The sequence below is a fragment of the Leopardus geoffroyi genome, chromosome C1, assembly GCF_018350155.1.
Source record: "Leopardus geoffroyi isolate Oge1 chromosome C1, O.geoffroyi_Oge1_pat1.0, whole genome shotgun sequence".
In the NCBI taxonomy this organism is placed as follows: Eukaryota; Metazoa; Chordata; class Mammalia; order Carnivora; family Felidae; genus Leopardus; species Leopardus geoffroyi.
In genome coordinates this window covers 118,686,091-118,700,243 of record NC_059328.1, presented here as the reverse complement: position 1 = coordinate 118,700,243, position 14,153 = coordinate 118,686,091, and the positions used below count along the sequence as shown (strand labels likewise).

Below are 14,153 nucleotides of genomic sequence, written 5' to 3'. Positions count from 1 at the left end.
CCTTCTCCCACCAGAAGGCTAGAGTTAATTGGAGTTGAGTATTTTCCTTGCCCCAGGTTTGTTAGGCTCTTGTTAACTAGTTTCTCCTAAGGGCAGTTGTTGTTAAGAACAGAGTGCTTTGGTGTATTTAATAATAGTTTGTGTGTGTGTGTGTGTGTGTGTGTATGTATGTATGTATGTATATGTATGTGTATATATGTTTACCTCTGGCAGAAAGCTTAACTCTACTTTTCTCAGTACTTACTGTGGGAATCTAATTGGATTCTTGGAAATAAATCTCACAATATTGTGGAAGTCCCCTGGAGGTTTTTTTAACTCTCAGAATTGCCCACACTGAGCCCCCAGCAATTTGCCAGTTACAGTTACTGGTTCCCTGGGTGGTTTCTGCTTGTGACTCTTTACATGAGACCTCTTTGCCTGTCTCTTCAGTCTTGGGGACAGTAGTTTGCCTTGATCTTCTCTTTCTCATAAATCTCAGAAGCATTGGTGATTTTCCAGTCTGTTCTACTTTTTACTTGTTAAAGTGGCATGGGGGCTTGCAAGCTCTTTACGTATGGAACCGGAAACCACCCATCACTGTCTTGTAATTGGTGAACCTTACTTGGCTTAGCCCTTCTTTGTCAACTGCTAAAGCTGTTTTCCTTATATAGTTCTCATACCTGTGTAACACTGACTGTTAGCTTTAATCATTTTGACATGAACAGTCTGTGATGTCAACTGCAGTTACTGGATACCACTGATTTGAATTGGTGTTTATTTTTATTATTTTTTGCTTACTCATTATTCAGATTTCTTACTACTTATTGCTTATTCATATTTAAAAATTCTATACCTTGTGTTTCTAATATATCTTATTTCTTTTCTCTAATTGTCTTTAAGAGGAAAGTTTTATGGATTTTAAACTTTGAATCCTTGACTGTCTGAAATGTCGTTAGCTTTGTTCTCCCACATGAACGCTAATTTTTTTGGTATGTAATTCTGTGTTTCATATAATTTTTAGAACTTCAAAGCTACAACTTTCATTGCCTTTTAACATCAAGTACTGCTAATAGCAATGTGTTGTCTCTTCTTTCTTGGCAATGCTATTTTTTCCTCTTAATTTTTTTTTATGTTTATTTAATTTTCAGAGAGAAAGACAGAGCAGGAGTGGGGGAGGGGCAGAGAGAGGGACACAGAATCCGAGGCAGGCTCCAGGCTCTGAGCTGTCAGCACAGAGTCTGATGTAGGGCTCGAACCCATGAACTGCAAGATCATGACCTGAGCCAAAGTCAGCCCCTTAACCAACTGAGCCACTCAGGTGCCCCTGTTTTTCCCTCTTAGGTTAAAAATTGAGAAGCAAAGATGTGTAGTCTTATGTTTTCTATTTTGTTTTTGTTTTCTTGAGAATAATAAGAATAATCCTATTAGAATTAGTTTGAATATGAGGATAGTTAAAATGAAGAGTATTATTGTATTTTAAAAAATTGAGCAAACTCCCATGTTTCCCCCAAATCTGAATCAGTTTAATAAAGGGCCCTTCAAAGTTACACAATCTTCCTTCCATTTGCTATTCTACAGTGTCGTTTAATACTTGCATTGGTGAGAAATGTTCCAGCTTCCTAAGATAGCATATGCTCCTACCCCTTTTTTTGGCTACTCCCAAATTTATTTATTTTGAATTGGATTATGACTTCCTGAACAATTCATGTATTGTCTTCCCAATGGAACAGTTCAAAATAAAGCTTTTCTTCAGGCAGTTTGAATTTTAGTTTAGATGATGAACTATATACGGTTCCTTTATTTATGCCTACAATTCTTATCCAGGTGTTTCAAAAGTTATAACTGCTTTTTACCTAAGTGTTAGTTGAACAATATATAACAGCCTTGCTGTTTTAAACTACTTTGTATCTTCAACTATTCTTTTATTTAGTGAATTTGTTTTTCAACCTAGACCGTGTGTGGACAGTAATGACCTCACGTTTCCGATTGCCTGCTGGCAGAACCTACAATGTACGAGCATCAGAGTTGGCCCGAGACAGACAGCATACAGAGGTGGTTTGCAACATCCTTCTTTTGGATAACACTGTACAAGCTTTCAAAGTTAATGTAAGTATTTTATATAGTTTTTTCTTTTCATAATCTGAATTTAGATTATATTTTAAAACTAAAATTGTTTAATTGTATTATACTTTGAAAAGCCTTATTCATTATCCAGTGAAGAAAGTCTTTTTAGTATGGGTTTGTAAGTTTCTAGTGTAAGTTTTGATTTAAACTGGGTCTTTCAAAAGGTTGACACACCAACAGTGCATTATGATAAGTGGAGCAAATCCGTGTGTGGCTGCTTTTTATAAATGAGCTTGAGGTGCTTGAAAGGAATTTATTCCCGTGAGCGATTTACACATTTTCTTCGTAATCTTTCTTGTACTTTCCGTGAATAAAGCTTGCTAAACAGAGATAAAGGACAGCCCTGATCTTATCTGAGTCTTGTCTGAAATATTTATTCAACAAATATTTGTTCATCCTATTTCTATTTTTATTTGTTTAACGTTATTTGTGAATTTCACCCATGCAGTATGTTGACAGTTGTTGGTTCGTTGTCAATGCTATGTAGTACTCAGTTGTGTGAATATGCCACAATTTGCTTATTCACTTATTTGTCACCATTTACTTGTCCACTTTACTGTTGGTGTATTTGGATTTTTTCCACTTTGGGCTCTTGTCAGTAACGTTATTGTGAGCATACTTGTACATGTCTTGATATATACAAGGGCGTATTCCTCTTTTTTATTTAAAACATTTCAAACCTGCAGAAGAGGAGGAAGAATAGGGTAATGAATACCCACATATTCTTTAGCTAGACTGATCTGTTGTTCACATTTTTCACATTTGCTTTATCTTTCTTTTTCTGTGTGTTTTTCTGAACCTTCTGAAAGTAAGTGGTACACTTCACATGTAAGTACTTCAGCCTAGGAATCTCATAAATTACCACAGAACCATTGTCCCCTTCAAAAATCAAATACTATGAAATAATAGTGGCTGGTGTATAGTCCGTGTTCGGACTGGATTCCTCATTCCTCATTTCTGCCTTTCATAGCACCTTCCATCTGTTTTTTGCTGTGTTACCTGGGTTTTTCTATACTTAGAAATCTTTCAGTGATATGAAATACTAATCTTCTGAAATTAGCCTGGATGGACATGGGTATTATGCTAAGTGAAATAAGCCAGATAGAGAAAAATAAATACTGTGTGACTTTACTCATATCTGAGAGCTAAAAAAAAAAAGCTGAACTCAGAAAGAGTAAAATGGTGGTTTCCATGGGTTAGGATGTGGGGGAAATGAGATGTTGGCCAAACGGTACAAACTTCAGTTAGGAGTAAGTTCTGGGGATCTGATATACAGCATGGTGACTGTGGTCAACAATACTGTACTATATACTTGAAAGTTGGTGAGGGAGTGAACCTTAAATGTTTGCACCGTACACGAAAAGGGTAATATGTGAGGTGATGCATGTACTAACTTTGTCACGGTAATTGTTTCATGATGTATATGTGTATCACATCATCTTGTCGTACACCTTAAACTTACACAATGTCATGTCAGTTATATCTCAAAGCTGGAAAAAATAAAATATTAATCTTCTTTCTTTACCAGTTTCTTAAAATTTTCTGTATTACAACACGATCGCTAATCTGTCGCTAGTTTATTTTTTTACCCAAACTCCAAACCATTTCACATTGGAAAAGTGGCTGCAGAGTAGTACCTTTAAGAGTATTTTCTAACATACCCAACTAATGTGCTTTTCCAAAATGTTAAGCTTTAATTTTTTTCTTTTTTTTTTAGTATTCTGTCCTCTGTTAATACATAGTATAGGTTGCCAACAAAGGATAATAATATTTAGTGAAGGGAATTCTACTTCATAAAAATTTTTAGTTAATGGAAATTCATGTGTTGGGACTTGGTACAAGAAAAGTCCCTTTTCCTGTTATTGACTCATTAAAATTCTTTTGGGGGGGTTAAATAGTAATTCTTAATATTCATTATACTTAGTTCATATTTACTTTTAATTTTAACTTGTAATTCTGTATTTGTTTCAAAATATTGCAGAAGGATTTGCTATTTTCTGTTTAGGAAAATTTTTTCTGTTGGGCACTTTAGTTAATAATCCAATGTTGTATTTTTTTAATGTTTATTTTATTTATTTTGAGAGAAAGAGAGCATCCGCATGAGCCAGGTAGGGGCAGAGAGAGAGGGACAGAGAATCCCCAGCAGGCTTTGTGCTGTCAGTGCAGACCCCATCATGGGGCTCGATCTCCCTGAGCCGAAATCAAGAGTTGGGTGTTTAACCAACTGAACCACTCAGGCGCCCCTGGAATTTTGTATTTTTCAACATAGTAATCAATGTGCTAATTACTCTTTTAGAAAGACATATATTTACTCTTTTTATATATTGTTAATACATGTTATATATATTTAAATGTCCATTTTAATACAGTTGAGTGTATCACTAGACTGATAATATTATGGTACTGGAAACTTTACCTTTACTTCAGGTCATCACCAAATTTAGTTTAAGAGGAACAGTATAAGAAATTGACTGTTGGATATGTAGTATATTTATTCCTCAGGGTATTTGGACCCAAGTCTTTCAAAGTGTACTTTTAGTGCACTTTAGTACTTTTGTGTAGATGCTGCATATTTTAATCTATGTGAATGGCTTTCTAGTTGTGCAGTTTACAATCTGTACAGCATCATGTGATCTAGTCTGCAAATTAACAGGGGAGTTCAAACTTCTGATTATTCTCTGTGTCCAGTAAGTACCATTAGGTCTCAGAAATACCCACTGTGGGCAGCTGCTAGTTTCACCAGCCTCTCTATTCCCTGGGAAGGAGAACCGTTCAGTTCTCCAGGTAGTCTCTGGAGACTGCCAAGCAAGGATTTGTAGCATTTTAGCTGTTGAAATCATTCCTTTCCCTGAAAGATGTCTGTACCACAGATTAAATGTTCATTTTTACCAAAGTCTGCTTTTTTTTCCATCTTGTATTCATCTCATCAAAACCTTTTCTATGTGGGGGCACCTGGCTGGTGGCTCAGTCAGTTAAGCGTCCGACTCTTGGTTTTGGCACAGGTCACGATCTCACAGTTCATGAGTTCTAGCTCCACATCCGGCTCTGTGCCGACAGTGCGGAGCTTGCTTGGGATTCTCTCTCTCCTTTGCTCTCTGTCCCTCCCCTGCTTGCGTATGTGCTGTCTCTTTCTTTCTCTCCAAAATAAAAATAAACTTAAAAAAAAAAATCATCTGGGGAGCTTTTTTTAAAAAAAATAAAAATCGGGGCGCCTGGGTGGCGCAGTCGGTTAAGCGTCCGACTTCAGCCAGGTCACGATCTCGCGGTCCGTGAGTTCGAGCCCCGCATCAGGCTCTGGGCTGATGGCTCAGAGCCTGGAGCCTGTTTCCAATTGTGTGTCTCTCTCTCTCTCTGCCCCTCCCCCGTTCATGTTCTTTCTCTGTCCCCAAAAAAAAAAAAAATAAACGTTGAAAAAAAAAAATAAAAATAAAAATCTTTTCTGTATATCGTCCTGGGAGAAAATGGTGTAATGAAGGAACTGATAAAACTTCATTAGTTCCTTTTTTTTTTTTTTTTCTCTTTGTAGACACAGGGTTGAGATAAGCCTGTTAGTGTTGTTTCAGTTTGAAGTTACATTTTCACTATGGTTTTGGCACAACTACTTTACTGTAGCCAGCCTATGGAGTGTGTTTTCTTTCTGTGTCCTTGAATTCAATGTCAGTCACTAAAAACATGTTTCCATTAAGTACATAGTATCCATACTACGTGGATTCATTTCACCTACCTATGCGGACTTTTCCCAAATTTTGGCTTTTTTTTTTTTTATGTCAGTATGGCGATTTAGGAGTAGCCTGTGTGACAAGGAAGGGTTGGGGAAAACCACCCTATTCCAGTTATTAGGACTGTGTAAGAAATTACCCCAAAAGTTAGTGGCATATTTATTATCCTCAGAGGTTCTGTGAGTCAAGGATTCACATAGGTAGGGATGGCTTATATCTCCTCCATGGTTGGACCTCAGCTGGTAAACTCAAGGCTGGAGGCTACAATCATTTGAAGGCTTATTCACTCATATGACTATTACCTACGACCTTAGAAGCTGAGGCTTACACACTTGTGTATGCTCTCTCTGTGTGCCCCGGGCATATTCACCGCATTCCAAAGGTGAGCGTCCTCAGAGAGAGTGGGAGCCAGGCTGCAACCATATTGCCTTTTCTGATCTGGCTTTGGAAGTCACATAATGTCACTTCACCACATTCTGTTAGTGCTGTCACAAAGTCACACTCAGGATCAGTGGAAGAGAAGGTTATTCAGCACACATTATTCAGTGTGCAGTTCTAAGGTGCTTCATAGATAGTAGCGTTCAAAGACGAGGAACAAAGCTTATGTGTTAAGGAATTTTTGCCTTTTTTTTTTTTTTTTTGGTCTTTTTGTCCCAGTTTACTTTTTTTTTAAATTAGGGGCGCCTGGGTGGCACAGTCGGTTAAGCGTCCGACTTCAGCCAGGTCACGATCTCGCAGTCCGTGAGTTCGAGCCCCGCGTCGGGCTCTGGGCTGATGGCTCAGAGCCTGGAGCCTGTTTCCGATTCTGTGTCTCCCTCTCTCTCTGCCTCTCCCCCGTTCATGCTCTGTCTCTCTCTGTCCCCAAAAAAATAAATAAATGTTGAAAAAAAATTTTATAAATTAAATTTTTATGTTAAGTAGGCTCTATGCTGCACATGGGGCTTGAACTCATGACCCTGAGATCAAAAGTTGTATGCTCTTCTGACTGAACCAGCCAGTCACTCTTCCCTTAGTTTATTTTTTGGAAATAAAATTATCCTAATAGTACTAAAGCTGTTCTCTAAATTGTTTTGTTTGTTATATATGTCTCTGTACTCAAGAATAACTGATATATTTTTTAAGGTTTATTTATTTTGAGAGAGAGAGAAACAGCATGAGTGAGGGAGGGGAAGAGAGAGAGGGGAGAGAGAATCTCAAGCAGGCTCTGTGCTGCCGGTGCAGAGTGTGACAGAGGGCTCAGACTCAGGAAACCGTGAGATCATGACGTGAGCCAAAACCAAGAGTCACACTGACTGAGTGACCCAGGCGCCCCAATAATTTCTTTTTCATTTATTTTTTGTAATGTTTATTTTTGAGAGAGACAGAGACAGAATGTGAGTGGGTTGGGGCAGAGAGAGAGGGAGGCACAGAATCCGAAGCAGGCTCCAGGCTCCGAGCTATCGGCACATAGTCCCACACAGGGCTCGAACTCACGAGCTGTGAGATCATGACCTGAGCCGAAGTCGGACGCTCAACCGACTGAGCCACCCAGGTGCCCCAATAATTTAAAAAAAAAATTTTTTTTTTAACGTTTTATTTATTTTTGAGACAGAGAGAGACAGAGCATGAACAGGGGAGGGGCAGAGAGAGAGGGAGACACAGAATCGGAAGCAGGCTCCAGGCTCTGAGCCATCAGCCCAGAGCCCGACGCGGGGCTCGAATTCACGGACCGCGAGATCGTGACCTGGCTGAAGTCGGACGCCCAACCGACTGCGCCACCCAGGCGCCCCGCCAATAATTTTTTTAATGATACTAGTACCTCAGTTGTTAACAAAAGGTGCCATAAATCATCATTTTTTTTTTCTTGAAATAAGGTGAAATTCAATTAATATATATTTTTGTTATGTGATAATTTGGGTTGATGAATATTTAGTTGGCTGAACTTTTCCTTTTTTTGTCTGTGAAATAATTTGTTAACCAAATCAGTAGTGTAAACCTAATTACAACAGTGTTGTTAGCAGGTGGGGTGCAGATTGAGATGGGAAGCTAAAGGAGTATAAGGATGGTGAATTTAGCTAAATGAGATGTACTCATTTGCAACCACAGATAGTCCTATATCTGTAAAGGAGGATAGGATTTTAGGGAATTGTTTTCCTGATTATTGTTGCACTGACTTTATATGTTGTATATGTGAGGAAGTAAGTTTAGAGTCATTAGGTTACTTACTAAGTCAGTGGCAGAGCCGGGAGAGGTGGGGGGGGGGGGGAGGGAGAGAGAGAGAGAGAGAGAGAGAGAGAGAGAGAGAGAGAGAGTGTGTGTGTGTGTGTGTGTGTGTGTGTGTGTATGTGAGAGAGAGAGAGAAAGAGAGAGAGGGAAGGTCTTTTAGGACCTCTAGTCAACATTTAAACTATTATTTTATTGTCATTTTCTAGCCCTACTTAAATTCAATATGTTAGTTCCTTTAAGAATACTGTATGTGTCACTCAGATTCCCTCAGAAGTGTTTTGTTTTATGTATATGATTCATATATACAGTTTAAAAAAAACAACCAAATAGTTCTAAAAATGTTGTCACAAAAGCCAGCAGTTCCCTGCCCCATTACTACTTAGAAATAACCACATTCAACACAGTTAGTTTTTCTCTCATGTTTATTACTGTGGTTCTAAGAAACATGCCTATATTATTTCTGCTTTTGTCTGCCTTGGTTTTTTTTTTTTTTTTTTTTTTTTTGTTGATATTCTTTATTGACTTTGAAGAATGAAACTTCAGATCTCTTACATCTCCCTTCCCCTCTCCATACACAGATAATTCTTCTCTGTTGTCCTCTCAATAAATAAAATAGTTATGTAATATTACTTGATTAGTTCGGTATTTCTTTTCCATAGAGAGAAATGCTCTTATCATCTGCCTGGAGTTTGTAGAGTCTTGCTGGGTCTTCTTAGCACTGAGCGAGAGAAATGGACTGGAGAGCTCTTAGCTCTTCAGTAAGTAGACTTGCACTTACGTAGATTTCCCTGTTTTCAATCCAGTAAAGATGAATCAACAGCTGTCCCCAATGTCCCTGAGTCCAGAATCTCTGGTTCTTATAGTAATTGGCAATGGGAAGGGGGTGGGGGTGAGAGATGGTTATGGAGGGGCCTGTTACTTATTCAGACTCACTTTGATTACTGCCTTTTCTGTTATTTTAGTGTGTCTTAAGCAAACATTCGTGTCCAGTCTGCCTTGTTTAACCTTCACACCTCTCAGATTGATTTTCAACAATGTCCACCCTGGAGGAGAATTTACTATTTACCAAATTTTTTTTTCTAGTAAAATCACATGTTAAAATGGAACTTGTCACCTTTAGTGCAAAAAGATGTGATAATTTGCCAGTTACCACATAGTCTGAAATTTAAACATTGTAGTATGTCATACATGTTTAAAGCTTTGCTTTATTTCACAATGTTTTTTCCTAAACTGTATCATATTGAGCACTAGAAAACTGTATCGATCAGATGTATAGCTATGTGCAGTTAAGGTTATCATATTTCTTGTTTTTTTCTTTAATCCTGTTATGTTTCATGAGGTATGTATACTTCTTAGGTCTTGTATCACATTTGTCATGCATAAATTTTTACTGATAATGATGTTTACCTCCTGGACAGTTACCCAGTGATGAATTTGTAAGTCTTTAGTTTGAAGACTTACTAGCTTTGTGAGTATACATAAGTTGCTCTACCTTTTTGTGTTTTAGATTCTTCATTTGTTAAGAGAGAATAATATTTGCCTTGCATGGGATGCTCAGAATAAAATGAGAATATTTGTGAAGTGCTTATTTATGTGTCTGACTTATGTTACACATTTAGAAAGGTTGATTTCTTCTATTGATTATGATCCATTTGTCTATTCTGTAGTACCAGATATGTTTCCTTGGAAGAATTTTATTATTAAAATTCCACAAAATAGCAATCTGCTTATTGCTTTGTATGTATATATAATATTTTCATCTATGTACTGTGTCCATGTACTGTTTCCAAAACCCAGTGTGTTTACTGGCAATATTAATTATAAATACATATATACAGAAATTGTAAATATGCTAGTTTATTCTTAAAAAGTAAAGAGGAAATAATTGTTAAGTTTACAGTTTTGAGAATTAGGTATTTATTATTTTGGCAGTTGTACGGTAAATTAAATAAAATTGTGGGTTGTTTGTATATCTATTTAATGACAGTAATTATTGAGTGCCCAGTATATATTATAGAAAAAAATAATGGTGAAAATAACTGTAAGCCATTAAATTTTTGAGAAATATGTTGAATTTTATTTAGAAAGATACTGCAGCTCAGTCTCTCTACCCTGGATGTTATATATAGGTTTTTAAAATTTATTACGTATGATATGTGTTGTATAGTGCATAAATCTTCATTAGGCAACTCAAGAGTGTTTGCATATGTATACATCTGTGGAACCACCACAAGATTAAGTCATTGATTATTTCCCTCACCAAAAAAAGATTCTCTTGTGCCCTCTTTCTTATTTTATTATATTTCCTCTATTAGCTTTTTTGATTAATCTTTTTTTTAAAGTTGATTTACATATCTTGAGAGAGAGAGAGAAAAAGCATGAGTGGGAGAAGGGCAGAGAGAGAAGAGATAGAGAGAATCCCACGCAGGCTCTGCACTTATTAGCACAGAGCCTGATGCAGGGCTTGAATTTGTGAACCGTGAGATCATGATAGGAGCTGAAGTTGGATGCTCAACCGACTGAGCCACCCAGTCATCCCTGGGCTAATCCTTTAATATCAGACTTTTAGTGATTACTTTAGAAATTACAAAATGTGGGAGTGCCTGGGTAGTTCAGTCTGTTGAATGTCTGACTTCGGCTCAGGTCCTGATCTCACAGTTCATGACTTCAAGCCCTGCATCGGGCTCTGTGCTGACAGCTTGGAACCTGAAGCCTGCTTCAGATTCTGTGTCTCCCTCACTTTCTGTCCCTCCCGCACTCATGCTCTGTCTCCCTATCTCAAAAATAAATAATAAACAAAACATTAAACAAATTAAAAAAAAAGAAATTACAAAATGTGTCTTTACTTATAAAAGTCTCCTTTTAATACATTTACTGTTGTCCGCCCCCAGTGCAAAATCCTTAAAGCAGTTTAAATCCATTTACCTGCCTCCTACTTTTTTGCTATTGTTAAGTATTTTAATATCTCCCTCATGTTGTTATAAACCATATAAGACATTGTTATTATTGCTTTAAACAATCATTTACCTTTATATTTACCTTTATATTTACTATTTTACTATTCTATTTACCTTTATATCTATAGTTTCTACAGCTATTCATTTCTTTTTTTTCTTTTTTTTTTTTATTTAAAAAAAATTTTTTTTTTCAACGTTTATTTATTTTTGGGACAGAGAGAGACAGAGCATGAATGGGGGAGGGGCAGAGAGAGAGGGAGACACAGAATCGGAAACAGGCTCCAGGCTCTGAGCCATCAGCCCAGAGCCTGATGCGGGGCCCGAACTCACGGACCGCGAGATCGTGACCTGGCTGAAGTCGGACGCTCAACCGACTGCGCCACCCTGGCGCCCCATACAGCTATTCATTTCTTATATATCTATGCTTCCATCTAGAATCATCTCCTTTCATCCTAAAGAATTTCTTTCATTATTTAAAAAAAATTTTTTTTTAACATTTATTTTTGAGAGACAGAGACAGAGCACAAGTGGGGGAGGCGCAGAATCCAAGGCAGGCTCCAAGCTTTGAGCTGTCAGCACAGAGCCCGATGTGGGGCTCGAACCCATGAGTCATGAGATCATGACCTGAGCCGAAGTCGGACGCTTAACTGACTGAGCCACCCAGGCGCCCCACTTTTATTTTTTTTTTAAATAAGGTCTCTTGATGATAGATTCTTTCAACTTTCTGTCTGAAAATGTCTTTAGTTATTTCTCATGTTCTGGGGGATATTTTTGCAGAGTATAGAATTTTGTGTTGATAGTTTTCTCCTTCACTGATTTAAAGATGCCACTTCACTGGCCTTCATAGTTTCTCTTGAGAAGTCATCTTTCAGTCTTACTGTTGTTTTCCTGAAGGGCAAGAGAGAGGTCCTTTTCCTCCTCTGTTTTTAAGAATTTTCTCTGTCTCTTTGATTTTTAGTCACCTGTCAATAACATAGCTATATATGGTTTTGTATGTATGCGTTTTATTCTGCTTGGTATTCATTGACCTTCTTGAATCTGTAGGTTGGTATCTTACAACATTTGAAAACTTCTTAACCTTTACTGATTCAAATATTGCTTCTGACTCATTTTCTTTTCTTTCCTGTATTCCAGTTAACATATATATTAGTTTGATTGCATCCCATTCTAGTTTATGATTTTTTTTCTGTCCTTTAAATAGCTTTTAATCTGTCTTTGTATGTGCTGATTGTTTATCTTTTTTCCCAGTGCTTACTGTGCTATTAAACCTAGTCAAGGAATTCCTCTGTTTCACTTATTTTGTAGTTCTAGATTATCTATGTGATCATTTTCATAGATTCTAATTCTCTGTTGAAATATATATTTTAATCTGTTTTCTGTATTCTATCTTAATTGGCTTTGATACGTTGTCATAGTTATTTTGAAGCTCTTACATAAGACTAATATATGTCTTGTGTCTTGATTATCAAACACTTTTCCTGCTTCACATAGCCACTAATTTTGCATTGTGTGATGGCTATTTTAAGTGTAATATGGAATAGTGGAAAGCAAGTTGGCCCAGGGGCCAAATGCAAGCCTGGTGGTTATTACTGTTTGGTCCATGAGCTAAGAATGGTTTTTACTTTTTAAAAGATGTTGTTGTTGTTGTTGTTGTTGTTGTTGTTGTTAAGACAATGTGCAGTGGAGACCATGACCCTCAAAACCTAAAAATACTTTCTGGCTCTTTACAGGAAAGGTTTGCTGACCCTTCTTGTAAAAGCTCTGGATTGTTATCTTCCTCTAAATAAAATTTTATTTTATTCTGGCAGACAGTTAAATTGCCAGCGGGTCACTTTGATCCTGTGGGGCTTAGTTTTAAGCTTTGTTAAGGTAAGTCTATTTTAACTTTGTTTTTATTCCTAGGGCATGGATTATCCAGGGTCTTACCTAAATGCCTTGGGTGTTCATCAAGATCTGTCTCCTCTGACTGAGCCTGAACTTAATTTATTCTAAACTGTGCAAACTCTGAAATCTTTGTTTAGCTAACAGCCTCCCCAACTGCCGTCCTGTCTTAGGCTTCTAGGAGTCTAACCCTGTGTGTGCACAGCCTAGGAGGCAGATGAGAACCAGAGAGGATTTTTTATATAGATTTTTGTAAGTTTTTCTTCTTGGTTCTTTCCCTTCTAATAACCTGCCCCCCAAATCCAGCTACCTTAGCATTCCCAGACATTAATTGTAGTTTTCTCGTCCCAGCAAGACTGCCACACTGCTTGGGCTCTGTTTCTCTACACCATGATTTGGAAAATGCCCTTAAGGGAGAGATTTGAGTGTGAATATGGGGTTTGATTCATCTAGTTCTCTTCTATCAAGGATCATGGTGTTGTATTGGTTATTGCCTAAGGGTTGAAAATAGGATTTTTTTTTCTTTTGGTTTTTTGTATATTTGGTCCAGCTTTTACAGATGTTTATAGCAGGAGGGTATTCTAACATTAGCTACTCCATTATGACAAGAACTGAAAATCCTGATTGTTTTAAAATGTGAAAATATATCTCATTGTATAGTAGTGGACTTTGATTTGAAATATTTAACATGTTGCTGGCTGTGTTCTTTGTTCCATTACTCAGTTTAGCCAAGTAGAAGGACTCAGATCTCAGTTAATAATGGTGAATGTATGCATCCTATAAAATCAAATTAGTGTGATATATTGATCTGGTGAAGGGGATAAAATGGCCCTTTTCCAAAGACGAAGTCCTAGGCAGCTGGGCCATTGGGTTGGTTATTTTATTAAGATTTATTTAAGTAATCTCTACACCCCATGTGGGGCTTGAACTCATGACCCTGAGATCAAGACTTGCACACTCCTCCAACTGTGCCAGCCAGACACCCTGGGTTTGTTAGTTTAGAAGATTTCATCTCAGAAGTCATCTGCCACATTTGAGATACCCCTTATTCCTACTTGGTCTGGGCTCACCTATTATCAGAGAAACTTTGGCTGGCCAATTCTTAATACTTAATTAACAATTTTATATTTGTTGTTTATATATCCAGTATCTCCAAAACAATTCTTAAATATTTTAGCCCACACTGATCATCTCTTAACTACTATACTTATAGTGTATGTGGAATACAGACCTGGTAACACGCTGTTATATGACCTTATTTCATATTCTTTGAGGGAATAATCATTTA

General features: G+C 37.3%; 1 protein-coding gene across 8 annotated transcripts in view; it reads left to right on the top strand.

Moving 5' to 3' along the window:
• The window catches only part of PTPN4 (protein tyrosine phosphatase non-receptor type 4), a 237,290-nt gene that overhangs the window by 44,271 nt on the left and 178,866 nt on the right, over positions 1 to 14,153 (top strand). For all 8 annotated transcript variants that reach the window (XM_045479514.1, XM_045479510.1, XM_045479513.1 and 5 more), the window contains exon 2: positions 1,931 to 2,085. In XM_045479514.1, coding sequence (XP_045335470.1) covers positions 1,948 to 2,085 — 138 coding nt within the window. In that variant the 5' untranslated portion in view covers positions 1,931 to 1,947. The remainder of the gene's footprint in view (positions 1 to 1,930; positions 2,086 to 14,153) is intronic.